Raw genomic sequence first — 13787 nt, 5'->3', positions numbered from 1 at the left:
TTTTTTAAATTATAGTCTGTCAGTAGTTTGGTAGTTTGGTTTTAAATGGCAATACTACTCGCATAAAAAAAGGCAAAAACGAAAGAGAAAGTGACAATAGTGCAATTATTGGTGCAAATGATATTTATGATTTTTAATATCAGATTATTATACTGACATTGTCTTCATGATCAGTTTTGCTTTACGGTTAAAATACAATAAAGAAAAATGAATTTAGCTAAATCTTTGTTCAGTTCAAGAGACCACGTAGGCTACGTTGGTCGTGAAGATCACGAACGTAAAATAAGTGCATCATTAGCGGACGATGACCCAGAAGATGTAATTGATGCCATACGAGGATTAAATCTCGCTGATGAATTACTTCCAGCGCCAGGTGGACCTTTTTCCTCCCTTACACAAAGTATGGTACCTCAAGATATAATGGCAAAACTAGCACAACCCGAGTCTGAAGGTCAAGGTGGTCTTCCGGATTACCGATTCGATGAATTTGGTTTTTGCGTCGATGATGAAGAAGGATCGGAAATATCAGACAAATTAACGTCAAATGTTGTTCAAGAAGAAGACCATCACCGTCTCCAATGGGAGTTTTATAGCAAAGAAATAAGTTTTTCCGAGAGTGAAGGAAAATTTTCAAAGTCAGAAAAACTACAACAAATGGTAAAAGATGGTGTTCCCCATATGTTACGTCCACAAGTATGGATGCATCTTTGTGGTGCAATTAAAAAAAGGGCAACTACAGAAATTACATATCATGAAATAGTAAGAGCATCTAGTGATGATGGATTAGTGACTAGTAAACAAATTGAAAAGGATTTGGTCCAAATTTTGCCTAACAATGTGTGCTTTTCACATCCAACTAGTACTGGAGTACCTCGACTTCGTCGAATACTTAGAGCACTGGCTTGGCTGTATCCAGACATTGGATATTGTCAAGGAACAGGTATGATTGCTGCTTCTCTGTTACTGCTGATGGAGGAAGAGGAGGCATTTTGGATAATGTGTACTACTGTTGAAGATCTGTTACCTGCATCTTACTATTCATCTACATTAATTGGTATACAAGCAGATCAAAAGGTACTGAGAAGTTTAATCTCCACATATCTTCCTGGTATAGATCAAGTCCTCAATGCCCATGACATAGAACTTTCTCTTATAACTATGCACTGGTTTTTAACCCTATATGCTAATGTAGTTCATATGAAAATTTTACTAAGAATATGGGACCTGTTCTTTTTTGAAGGATCTATAGTACTTTTTAAAGTTACTCTTGCCATGCTTAAAATAAGGGAAAATAGATTTACAGAGATTTCAAACTCTGCTCAAATATTCAATGCCTTGTCTGATATACCTGGTGAAATTGATGATGTAAATTTGTTAATAAAGACAATTGATGAAGTTTGTGGTGATACATTAAGCCCTGCCTTAATTGAAACACATAGAAGAAGACATTTGGCATATCTCATGGCTGACCAAGGAGCTTTAGTTGGTAACCCTAGTGCAGTTCCCAACTTACCAAAACAGCATCTTCAAAGGAGACAGATAAAAAGAAACAAATCAGTAATACAAACTATATTATTTGGTGATGATAGTAATAATGAAGATGCTGTATCTAAAAATGTAAAGCAGACTGAAATTCTTGTAGACCTCAGAGAAGCCATTTTACAGGTGGCACGTCATTTTTTAACATTAGAGCCTCAACTGCAATCTGAAGTTCAATTAACAGCAGACTATACAATGCAGAGCCATGCTGCTGATAGAGAAAGATATGTAAATGTATCAAGAAGTAAGAGAAGACGGGCAAAGGCATTGTTAGATTTTGAAAGAAGGGATGGTGATGAGTTAGGATTTAGGAAGAATGATGTAATTGAGGTAATTAGTTCTAGAGATGAGCACTGCTGGATTGGAGAGCTTAATGGCCTAAGGGGTTGGTTTCCAGCCCGATTTGTGACATTTTTAGATGAGAAGGGTGTTAAATACAGCAGAGCTGGTGATGACTCTATAACAGAAAAAGCTGCACATTTGGTAAGAGGTGTATTGGCACCTGCTTTCAAAAGAGTTTTATTGCATGGAATTAAGAAACCAAGTTTCTTAGACGGACCCTGCCACCCATGGTTATTTATTGAAGAGGCATCTTCCAGAGAGGTTGAAAAGGATTTTAATTCAGTTTACAGTCGTTTAGTCTTATGCAAAACATATCGCCTGGATGAAGAAGGCAAGGTTTTAACACCAGAAGAGTTACTGTACAGATGTGTTCAGGCTATTAACTTGTCTCATGATAATGCACATGCTCAAATGGATGTTAAACTTCGTACTTTAATTTGCATGGGATTAAATGAAGAAGCCTTACACTTATGGCTTGAAGTTTTATGCTCTTGTGTTGATGTTGTCCAAAAATGGTATCATCCTTGGTCTTTTATAAATTCACCAGGATGGGTTCAAATTAAATGTGAACTAAGAATACTTTCTCAATTTGGTTTTAATCTGAACCCTGAATGGGAACTGCCATTGAAGAAAGATACACAAAACCAGCCTTTGAAAGAAGGTGTTAGAGACATGCTAGTAAAACATCATTTATTCTCATGGGATTTGTAAAACATATAATTTCTTTACTAAACTATTTCAGTTCAGTCAGTGGAAGTCAATTTTAAGAACCTTAAAGTTGACTTCATTCATTTCTTTGATCTCAATAACACACCAAATATTGTGATCCCATGCCTAGATATACTAATTTTCTTAAATTGTGTAAATTTTTAATATTTTGTAATAATTCATTGTCATAGCTAATTGTAATTTCAAGATCATTGTACTTAATATCTAAACATCCTAATTTATTTGTATTTTATCTGTTAATTATTCATTTTCAAAGTTTATTATAATTGTTAATATCAGAATAAATTTATGTTCTCATTTATGCCACTTTGATTTTAGTTGATTTTCATTATTATTTCAATGAAACCCACAATTATATTTTAATTGACTTTACTTGTTTATGATAAAATCGATAAGTTAGTCCCAGATAAATAATACAATGAAATTATCTTATATAAAAATAATCAAGTAATAAAATAAAGTTCGAACTTTGTTGACATATTAAAATTTTCAAACTACACCTTACAAAAAATGTTTGTCCCCGCTGACAATTCGAATTCGCCAAGGAGAAAGATCATTATATATGAAATTCTTCGTGCTCTGCGCGCGGACTATCCTCCCACGTAGTTTAGGTATTATTGTTAATAAACTTTTAACTAGTTTAATTCAAACTTATAGAATCATACCAGTGCAGATACACTCATTAATTTTCACAATTTAATATAGGTAAACATGACGTCTCTGCTCTCTGCAAACCGATTAAAACCTTTTTACGGTTTTTGTTTGACCTTTGAATATTTTTGAATTATGACCTAAAGGTCTATGTTACCAGGTCATAAATAAAAAAAAAAGATCTTTGAATTTCTTGCAAGGTCTTGCTGGCAACACCAATACAAACACATCAAATGTGAGTTTGACAGGTGTCGTTCTTTCAATTTCTCTTCGAAATCAAGAAATCAAACGTGCTTGTTCTCTCCGAGCTAAGGCCACCAGGCGACTTGCACTAAATAATTAAAAAATGGCATCAAAGGCTGAATTAGCTTGCGTTTACTCCGCTCTCATCCTAGTAGATGATGATGTTGCTGTAACTGTAAGTACAATGTTTAATTGTATATTATAAATAGGTTAATTTCAGCAAAAGTTTATATCCAGTAAAATCCGTGAAAGTATGCAATATTTTTACAATAACTTTGCCCTAAATTAATGTTCGAGTAAGTTTTTGAGTAGATGTTCGTTTATTTTACTGAATAGAGTCATGTTAGATTTCATGTAAACATGTTTTGTTTATAGGGTGAGAAGATCTCCACCATACTGAAAGCTGCCGGCGTGGATGTTGAGCCTTATTGGCCAGGATTGTTCGCCAAGGCGTTGGAGGGTGTGAATGTACGTGACCTGATCACCAACATCGGATCAGGTGTGGGAGCCGCGCCTGCGCCCGGTGGCGCTCCGGCCGCAGCGTCTGCAGCCGCGCCGTCTTCAGAACCCGCCAAGGAAGAGAAGAAGGAGGAAGAACCTGAAGAGTCTGATGATGACATGGGCTTCGGTAAGTTAAATTCATTTAATTAAATGCTGAGTTTGTATTAATTTTGTTGTTTTTTATATACAATAGTGTTATATGAAAATTGACTAAATATTCACTTTACACTAGTTGCCTAGGCACAGAATTTAAATTTAATCTAGAATCCTACTTCCATTGCACACTTTATAACATAGAAACAGGTTATTTAAAATATAAAACACAGACTTATTTTCTGGTTTATCTTAAATTATGAATACTTAAAATACTATAAAGTTAAAAGAAGGCTGACTAATGTTATAAATGCAAAAGTTAAGATGGATATATGTTTATTAGAAAGTATCTCCAGAAAAAATCTCAATTGAATATGTCACAGAACACAGCATGGAAGAATACATATGCTAATATTTTTTTAATTCTGCATAGATAGGGTGTGCTAAACATGGTTGGAATAAACCATAAAGGTTACTCTAGGTCTTACGTGTTTATTTCTGTTAAGGTTTTCAATGATGTTTAGCATGTATTAGCTTCAGAAATAATGTGATTGACAAAATATATTACTGAGAATTTTAAAAGAATGAAATTCATGTGAATTGCAAATGGGGCAAACTAATAATAATTTTTTTCTTTTTGTTTCAGGTCTGTTTGACTAAAAAGCTTTACCTTAACACTGTGGTATTCCATTGTTAAGCTTCATGAAGCTTATTTAGTTGTAAGGAAATAAACTTTATAAAAAAGTAAAACTTCTGAAACTTGTTTTTATTTTTTCACCAATCCAAAAAATATTTAAAGATTTGGGACTGATAGACATGTCCATTAAGTTGAAAGAAATTAGCATAAAAACACTGCAGGCTTGTTATTTTTCCCACCTGTATTTTCTCAATTGCCATTGATACCAAATTATGGAAGAATACAATTAAAACACATGTATCTAAACAACTATTATAATTTATTAATTCCTATTTCAAATAACTATTATCCCCACATTGCTCTCTGGACTCCAGATAGTTTATTGTAGTCTGCCAAATGGCGCCACACAATACGACTCATGCGCCATTCTGGCACAATACCCCGAGGTCTGAAACAAGTGAAAATTTTGCAGAATATTTCAGAAATAAATCTATTTCAGACATTGTATATGTCTGAAATAGAATTAATCTGTTAACTTCGAATTGATGCAGTAATTAACTCCAGCCAATTGTTTTAATTGGAACAAGGTTTTTGACTGCAATGAATATGTTAATTCATATTAAGATACTCCAATATTTTATTTTGTGTACAAACCTGGATGTAATGACGCATCTGTTGTTTATCCTCAAAGGGATGGCATTCATCTCAAACTTATTTATGTCTTTATCAGCAAGCTCTCTAATTTCTACTGGAAGCACATCATTTCTTCTCATTGCGTTAATTCTGGTTCTTTCCAAAAAGTTTTCAGCGCTCATTCGCCTTCTTTTCACATCGCGAATCATGAGCCAATTGGCCCATTTATTTCGGACTTGTTGGAACTGCAAAATAAATGGATAGAAATGTATTATTACCACATGAAATACATACTACTTATCTTGTTGGCTTAAACTAGATGTTATTTATATAAAATATGTGTTAATTAAACATACCCCATAACCTGGAACAGATTGAGATTTCCAGATAAACTTCCCAGCGTTAATTATGTTTAAATTCATCTTTTAAATTAATGCAATCTCCTAAGGGTTCCTTATTTTATTAGAACATAATTTTTAGCTTCAAAATGAATTGCATTCAATTTACAATTGCAGCACAATTTGACATTTGTTTTTCGGCATAGATAAAACCAGAGTTTATAGATAACTCCAGATTTCCGAAAAATGTGTACGGGCCTCGGCCACAAGATGGCAGTTTAATAATTTTTCATAAATTCTGTAGATGCAATAAATTTATCAGAGCTAGGCATATTTAGATAAATTAGATACTTCATAGGCGTCAGTTGTCAAACTAATCCATCTTTAGTAGGCAAACTCTGTATAAATAATTATTTTTTTAAATATACCTTCATCGTCAATTTAAATTGATAAATACTTCCTTAAATTGGGAACTGCTAACGACTCTTTCTATTTTAAATCGCTTAAAATTATACATTCAAAACCACAAGAGAAATTACCTATTTTATCTGTGATACTTAATGGAATTTATGAACGAACATGTAAAATCAAATGTCAAATTAAGTTTAAAAATTTAAAAAACAAACGCTGAAGTGATACTTTGAAAACAACATATTCGTAAAGAAAAAGGTTTAAAGATTATACTTTAAGTGATTTATAAAAACGATTTTTTTGTTATTTATCATTACTTAGTTGTAAATCCACCACTCTGTAAATTTCTTAAAATGAGTTCGAAAAGACGAACTTCTCAGAGTGATAGATCTGAAAGTAGCCAAAAGAAAACAAGAAACCTTGAAATAACTTACCTTCAAAAAACCTTAGAGGAAAGTGGGCTTATCTTAAAGGATCCACCCGAAAAAATTATAGCAAAACATGAAACAATTTATATAAAACGTAACATTAAAAAGAATCTTCAAAAACATTATGACTACCCCAGAAATGCTTCAGAATTTATTGGAGATTTGACAAAGAAATGTGAAGCACTTGATACTTTTAAGCATTACTTATTTCCGAATGTTGTAAAAATTTTAGATAATGGTTTAAGTGAACATTTGATTAGTGATAGTGTACTGAAAATATTACTTGGTGTGCCAATTTTGCAGCGAAAAATGATTGATTACATATTTACAAGAGCCATCAACTTGGCAGTTGAATCAAATTGCTTGCCTTGGATACAAATGATTTTAAAATGTGTCTCATCATTAGATTGCATAGTTAGTAGTGAAGTAATGGCTACACATCTTATTGACTTATTAGAAATTTCTACAGAAAAAATGGTTCGCCTTGAGATCATAACAGCTATTCCTGATATTTTAGGTGACAAAGAACATAACAATGTAGCAATTGAATTATGTAGAATATTAAGTCAGGATCATGATCTGATCCCCGCTGTTCTGGATTGTGTTTCAAATCTTTGTCTCTCAGATGAGCAGTATGAGCAAATTCAAGAGAAAACTTTAAATATTCTACTGGGTTTATCTAAATGTAGTTACTTTCCATGTTTTGTAAAAGTTCTACTTATGCGTGGTAGAATGAATGAAAATGGCTACTTAAAAGCGGTACAAGGATTGAGAAACGCTATAAGTTGGCCTACAACTTTAGCATCTACCCAAGAGATTGCTTCAAGCCAAGTACTTACAGCAAATGCTATTAGAAATTCGATGGTTTCTTGTAAGCTGATCTCTAATGCGTGGTTAAAGGTCATAGCAAATTGTAAAATGAACACAGATCACAAACCATTTGATTTTATTATTGTTCTTATTTTATATTCAACTTCTGAAGAAAGGCAAAAGCAATTGGAAAATCTATTGAAGAAACAAATCAAGTTAAATGTGTTGAAAGAGAATTTATTAGATGATGTATTTGAAAAATACAAACCAATTTTAAAAAATCATCTTAAAGACTTGATTAGTTTGACAAATATTTTTCTAAAATCTAAAGCGGATCCTATACTACAGTCATTTGCTTCGCATATATATATGTTGATGTTATCTAATTTAGATGAATACTGCCAAACTATTGTTGCCGAGCTTCTTCAGTTAGGGTTGTATTGTAAGCCAGTTCTTGTGAACATACTTGAGATATTGAATAATGTTGCATCCAAAGATATATCATTGTTAAAGCCTCAATGCCTACAGATGCTAACATTGTTAGATAGAATGGATGATATGACATTAGGAGAAATAAGATCAGTGATGAATTTGATTTCTGCCCTTGCATACAAATGTGAAAACTCACTTATTCGTGACGATATTCACATGATTATAAGAAAAGAACTAGGTAGCTCCAATCCTTCAATAAAAACACAAGGAATCCTTGCTGGTATTCATGCTGTGAAATATTTAATGGCAAGTAATAGCAATGACAATGATACATTAGAAGTCCCAGAAAATATTAGTTATACAACATTTTCTCACTTATCAGAAGGCAATCTACGAGAAGCTGCCCAAATTATTGAATTAATTAGTCGCAGTACCCAACATTATCCTGAAATGATAGCTTTGTACTATGATGAATTGTGTTGTATCATCAATTCTGTAGACAAAATTAACAAAAACTTTTTGGCATGGTTGACTGATGCAGTTACTAATGATTTAGAAAAAAACTTTATTGTTGATTCTATAGAATTAGAAAGAATAGGTGAAATAAAGTTATCAATGCAATATGGTTTGTTAGATGAGAGTGATGTGGACCAATTAATAGCTATTAACATTGCTGGATTGGCCCTTAACAATAAAGGAGATGTTAGTGTTGCCATTTTATCTCCATTGTTCAAACTTGTTCAAACATTGCGTTATACCCAAGATGAAGGAAAGCTTACTAGTATAGATGCACTGCTAGGGTGTCCAGTTGTTATGCCAAAGGTTAATATTGATGAAGTTAAAGAAATGGAAACTAATACAATATCCTCCATTATAGACTGCTTAATTTATTGTGTTAATTGGTTTAGGGAACTACTAAATGCCTTTGCAACGCAAACTGATTCAATTCTTAAAGAACATATGTTTAAGAGAATAGCCAATATTGAAGAATTAGAAGATTTGATTGTTAAGATTTTAATATTATCAAAAATATCTTATAAGCCACCAAAATATATTTTGCATGGCAATGTTAGTTCAGGAAAAAAACTTACAACTTCACAGAATAAAAAACAAAAGTTGAATGACACAGCTTTGCCTGAAACTGTAAGATCACAATTTACACAAGATAATCATGTTTCAGTCAAAAATCAACTTCAACTTATGCACACCTTACCCATCCGTAAAATGAACTTGAATCTAATACATTTACTAAATATTGACCTTGAAGAGGACAGAGAATCAGTAAAAATTTTACAATTCCTATTGAAATCTATTAAACAATATTTAGAGGAAACATTGGTATCAAAAATTAAAAGACACACTTTTCTGACAAAACAAGAAACAAGTGAAGTATATGATGCCAAGAAGGCAGAAAAGTGTGCAAACCTAATTAATAAAACCCTACCAAAATTAATGGACCATGTGAATACCATTACAGCTTATTTGGATAAAAATGTCCTCCAAATGAACGAAATTGATTATTGTATGAGAACTATTGAGTACCTTAGTTGTTTAGATATTATTTATAATATTCTAACTATTTATTTCAAATGGATTGGATTTAAAAATCAACACAGTACTTTACTAAAGACTTCTTTAAGAACAGTAGCCAGTGCAGAATGCAAAGATACTGTGTCATTAAAAGATTGTGTCTTAAATATTGCTAAATATTTACAAAAACATGAGAAATATTGCGTTCAAATTTCCATAGCCGCTGCATTACTGGAGTTTTTAATAGTTTTACAGGAGCATTGTAATGATATACAGTTATCTAAAATCTTAAGAAATGTTGCCTCAAACTTTTTGTCTACACAATGGAAAACACCTGATGGGTCAGTAGAAAAAGGACTTTTGTTTAACCAGAATGTAGATAGACTCGCTAGCACATATCTAATTAATAACGAAATTGTGACTCTTAAAACAATTACAATAGAACTTGCAGCTGATATTCAACATCTTAAAAGTAAAAATGACACACTTAGCATGTTTAAATCTATTAATAAAGGAAATTTTCCCGTTCTGTACAGAAATTTAGGAAATGCACTGTGTGAAGTAACAAAGACTCATTTAAACCAAGGCTTGAGTAATTCGGAACACTTAAACCTGTGGAAGGATGTTGCTACTATTATGAAATGTATGTCTGATATTTCTAAAAGCCTTGAAAATAGAAATAATTTATCTGCATTTTTAAAAAAATCTATCCCTATTATCAAAATGTTTATATCCCAAGGTCTTCCTGTTATAGAAGTGGAATTTAAAAGTAACACTCAAGAAATATTGGAAATTTTAAAACTCCTACAGCAATCAACAAGGTTTTTACAATCTTTGTGCTGTCACTCAAGGTTGAAAAAAGATACAGTATTAATGAGTAAAGTTCCGTATATAAGGCAGTTGCTCGAAACTTTAATTTACAAAGTAAAAGCTGTATTAGTAGCTAATAAATGCTCAGAAGCATTCTGGTTGGGTAATTTAAAAAATAAAAATATTCATGGTGAAGTAATTCAAACACAACAAAGTGTTGAAAGTGAAGACACGGCTGAAGATTGTGATGACCAGCTACCAGAAGATGTAGACGTAGACGATAGTGATGACGAAATGTTAGAACCTGATTCTAAAAGCGTTAGTGACATAGTTTAACATGTTATTGAATAAAAAATATAAAAAAAAGTTTTTTTTTTATATGTAATCCCAACAATTTGCCTTGAGTTTTTTGGATTCTGTTTGTGTGATTTGTTTTATTTTCAGGTAGATGATTGAATTAAAAAACTTAATAAGATTAAAAAGTCATTTTTTATTGAGAAGTACAATTAGTACAGCCTCTGAGGTGGGCCCATGGTAGATTTCATATGCAGTGACCTCACATTCTGCCAGTGCTTTTTCAACAGAGACACAAGGAAGTTGATTGACAAATGGACATTTTGTGCCAATTCATCTGGAGTCATATCTACATGACCTACTGCGACAGAAAGGCAGAGTACCTGTAAACATAAAATGTATTTATAATTGTTGCTACAACAGCTTACAGACATTGAAAATTTCTTGGTTAACTGTATTTCCTTTGAAGTAATACTCATTGCTTATATTTTAGTTAATTTTTTAAGTAAAAATCAAAAGTTTGGTTACCTTCTTCATCTGGAATTTGATGGTAGCCTTGACTTCATCAATTTTCTGAGTCATGGACTCTTGGTGAGAGAGAAGACCAGGGAACTTGCCAGCCTTGTTCAAACCAGGACCAAGCAGACGTGGTATTTGTTTGATGAGGGATTCTGATGCAAGGAAAGCATCATACCTGGAAAACACATTTTAATTATTCATAGTATAGTATTATTCAATAAAATTAGAATAATATAAGAGCTGTTTAGAAAATTTTAAACTATAAGCTAAGCATATTAGTTTTCATTTACAGTATTAAAGTTAATCAAGTTAAACAATTTTGTCAGTTTATAATGGTAAACAAAAATTTTAAAAAATTCTTGAAGGGGTAAAACTTACTTCTTGGCCAGTTTCTTGACAAGTTTTTTGTTCTTATTGAGCTTCTTCAGAGCCTCGGCATCCATGCATGGAACTTCCAATTGTTTAGCCTCATCACAGTGCTGTTGGTCTCCAAGAACACAAACTTGCATCTTTGGTCTCGGAATGTACTTGAGCCTGAAAAGTTGTACATTGTAGTTAAATTACTCTTAGACACTAACACTTTCAATCTTTAAATGATAACATAATCAGTGTGGTGTTTTGACATCATTGGTCAGGTAATACATGCAAAAACCATCATTTAGGATTTCAGTTTTTGACAACAATTTAATATAATAAAACCTAAAATGATTGTATATTTAAAACAAATAATCTTGGTGCCAATATTCACTATTTAAAAATATATGAAGATAAAAATATGAGATTTTCTAAGCTACCAAAGTTTCAATTCATGGCTCATACCTCAACCACATTCCTGAATAGCATCAATAAACCTTTATCTATTTTGGCAAGCCATTGGCATACCAACCCATTATTTAAGGACTCAGGGTTAAAGTCCCGTCAGATAACCTGACTCCCTGTCCAGATACATTTTAGTGGACAGTTAATAGCACGTGGATAAGTTCCACTCTATTAATAATACAAATATTTGAAAAGATAACACAAATTTTGGATGGATCAAGTCCACGAAAATGCTCTTTCCAGGTAAACATACTTGACAGTGCCGGAGAAACGCTTGTCCTTCTGGGGGTCATAGTTCTTCAGACCGATTTGCAATTCCACTGTCTCCAGGAAGTTACGCTTCTTGTCTTTAGATGACTGGAGCACGGCATTTACGCACTCGTAAAGAGTATCACGCGATACTTTCGACCTGAAATTATTTTGAGGTTAACGAAAAAATAATTTCAAAATAATTTTTACAAATATATCAATTTTTAACAAAAAGTATCATTGTATTGTTCATAAATAATATCAACGACATTTAAAGTTCAAAGATTATTATGATTTTTTAGAATTAGACTTACATTCTGAAAGGAGTAACCTTCCCTCACTTTAACGCCACAACTCGAAAGAACGCGAAAGAAAAAGAATGATGACAGATGACAACAGCTTGCTCCAAAGAGCAATATCCAAAGAGTATGTAACCACTGCGACATAATGTCCAAAGACATTACTTTTAATGGTCACATGAAAACGAGTATACGAGTACATTAATAAAAAAAAGATTTCATGATTCCATTCTTCATGGAAATTCATTTCTCGATAAGTTCCTAATTTTTACAACATACTATTTGTTGGCGATACAAGAAATAGGCGATACAAAAAGTCAAAATCACTATGTTCAAAGCCAGTTGCCACAATGTTGACGGCGTTATTGTTTTTCGTTTTGTTATGCCTCATTTTTAAAAACCTAGTTGCAGTATCCCTATTCAGTGCGATAACGCTTATTCATGGGTGCCTATGCATAATAGACGTCGACGAAAAGTACAAAATGTTTTTGGTTGGTGATAGACTGGAGAATAACCAGATCCCTATTATTTGGAAGGAATATTTTACAAGCATCGTTATAACTACTTTACCACACTGAACTACATACAAAGTACTCAAGAAATAAATCAAATGTTTACAACTAAAACGAATCTTATTCATTCAAAACTTATACAATGTTAAAACATAAAATAACAAACATATTTACTTTTACCATGCAGATTGTTTTCTTCATAACTACCATTATGAAAACTTTCAAGTTACTAAAATAATGTTGCATATTTATTGGTTTTACGCTCTTTATCTAGGACTAACGAATACGGTGAAGCAGGCTGTGGATATCTTTGTTGTACTTGATACCAATTTTCTCCAGTTAGTGATGTATCAGTAAGCCACCATCCAAACTTAAAAAAATACATCCTTAAAACTTGTCGTAATATAATTAAAATAATGAAAGAAAATATAGAGACAAAACGAACCTCATAGCAGGATGTCGGAGGTAATCTATACATATCACATGGACCTATAGGTTTCAATACACCTTTTTTTTTCATATCCAAAAATCGTTCAAATGAACCGTATGCAAAACCATTTAATCCTCGGCGATTATCTTTGTCGCTATATGTCTTTGACTGAAAAAAACAGACTAAGATCATTTAAGAAAAAGACCGAATGTAATGACAAGTTTTTCAGTCGTAGTTGATAGTCAGTCATTTTGAATTTGGTCTAATAAAAAGCAGTCAACCTGATATACTTACTAGCAGCGATAAAAGTATATCACGTTGAGTAAATATATAAAAAGAAAGACTCGTACAAGTTTTTTAAATAACTCCTTAACTTCAATTTCCGTCATAGGTTCGTGGTAATCCTCTTTCAATATATCCTTCATATAGTTTTGTGGTCCACACATTGTATTTCCAAAGAATTCCATTTTTGCAATGGAAAATTGTACCCTTAAAAATGCTTAAAACAATGATAATCTTAATACTCAATATAAGTCAG

At 32.3% G+C, this 13787-nt stretch overlaps 6 protein-coding genes across 7 annotated transcripts; 3 read left to right on the top strand and 3 right to left on the bottom strand.

The window, feature by feature from the left end:
- Positions 1-63: 63 nt before the first annotated feature.
- Positions 64-2887, top strand: LOC106118342 (small G protein signaling modulator 3 homolog). The gene has a single exon (XM_013312990.1). The coding sequence runs from the start codon at positions 208-210 to the stop codon at positions 2590-2592; it is 2385 nt and encodes a 794-aa protein (XP_013168444.1). The 5' UTR covers positions 64-207; the 3' UTR covers positions 2593-2887.
- Positions 2888-3506: 619 nt separating this feature from the next.
- On the top strand, positions 3507-4852 carry RpLP1 (Ribosomal protein LP1). Its single transcript, NM_001312768.1, is given in 3 exon segments — positions 3507-3679; positions 3880-4132; positions 4745-4852. Coding segments are annotated over 3 exon segments (339 nt in total). The 5' UTR covers positions 3507-3607; the 3' UTR covers positions 4759-4852.
- A 183-nt stretch (positions 4853-5035) lies between these two features.
- Positions 5036-5911, bottom strand: mRpS14 (mitochondrial ribosomal protein S14). Its single transcript, XM_013313030.1, has 3 exons — positions 5725-5911; positions 5390-5613; positions 5036-5183 (listed from the first exon to the last, which is right to left on the bottom strand). The coding sequence occupies exons 1-3, from the start codon at positions 5788-5790 to the stop codon at positions 5081-5083; spliced, it is 393 nt and encodes a 130-aa protein (XP_013168484.1). The 5' UTR covers positions 5791-5911; the 3' UTR covers positions 5036-5080.
- A 415-nt stretch (positions 5912-6326) lies between these two features.
- On the top strand, positions 6327-10513 carry Fancd2 (Fanconi anemia complementation group D2). The gene has a single exon (XM_013313003.1). It carries the CDS (start codon positions 6471-6473, stop codon positions 10461-10463), a length of 3993 nt encoding a protein of 1330 aa, XP_013168457.1. The 5' UTR covers positions 6327-6470; the 3' UTR covers positions 10464-10513.
- An 84-nt stretch (positions 10514-10597) lies between these two features.
- On the bottom strand, positions 10598-12423 carry RpL10Ab (ribosomal protein L10Ab). Of its 2 annotated transcripts, NM_001312018.1 has the most exon segments (5): positions 10598-10804; positions 10950-11115; positions 11319-11474; positions 12013-12168; positions 12323-12423. In NM_001312018.1, coding segments are annotated over 5 exon segments (651 nt in total). In that variant the 5' UTR covers positions 12325-12423; the 3' UTR covers positions 10598-10633.
- Positions 12424-12522: 99 nt separating this feature from the next.
- LOC106118204 (uncharacterized) lies at positions 12523-13781 on the bottom strand. The gene is made up of 3 exons (XM_013312772.1): positions 13600-13781; positions 13265-13417; positions 12523-13189 (listed from the first exon to the last, which is right to left on the bottom strand). Exons 1-3 carry the CDS (start codon positions 13714-13716, stop codon positions 13049-13051), a joined length of 411 nt encoding a protein of 136 aa, XP_013168226.1. The 5' UTR covers positions 13717-13781; the 3' UTR covers positions 12523-13048.
- Between the last annotated feature and the right edge of the window lie 6 nt (positions 13782-13787).

Source organism: Papilio xuthus, unplaced genomic scaffold (assembly GCF_000836235.2).
Source record: "Papilio xuthus unplaced genomic scaffold, Pxut_1.1 DF827597.1, whole genome shotgun sequence".
In the NCBI taxonomy this organism is placed as follows: Eukaryota; Metazoa; Arthropoda; class Insecta; order Lepidoptera; family Papilionidae; genus Papilio; species Papilio xuthus.
The sequence above is the reverse complement of the archived record's forward strand: the minus strand, read 5'-3'. Positions and strand labels throughout refer to the sequence as shown.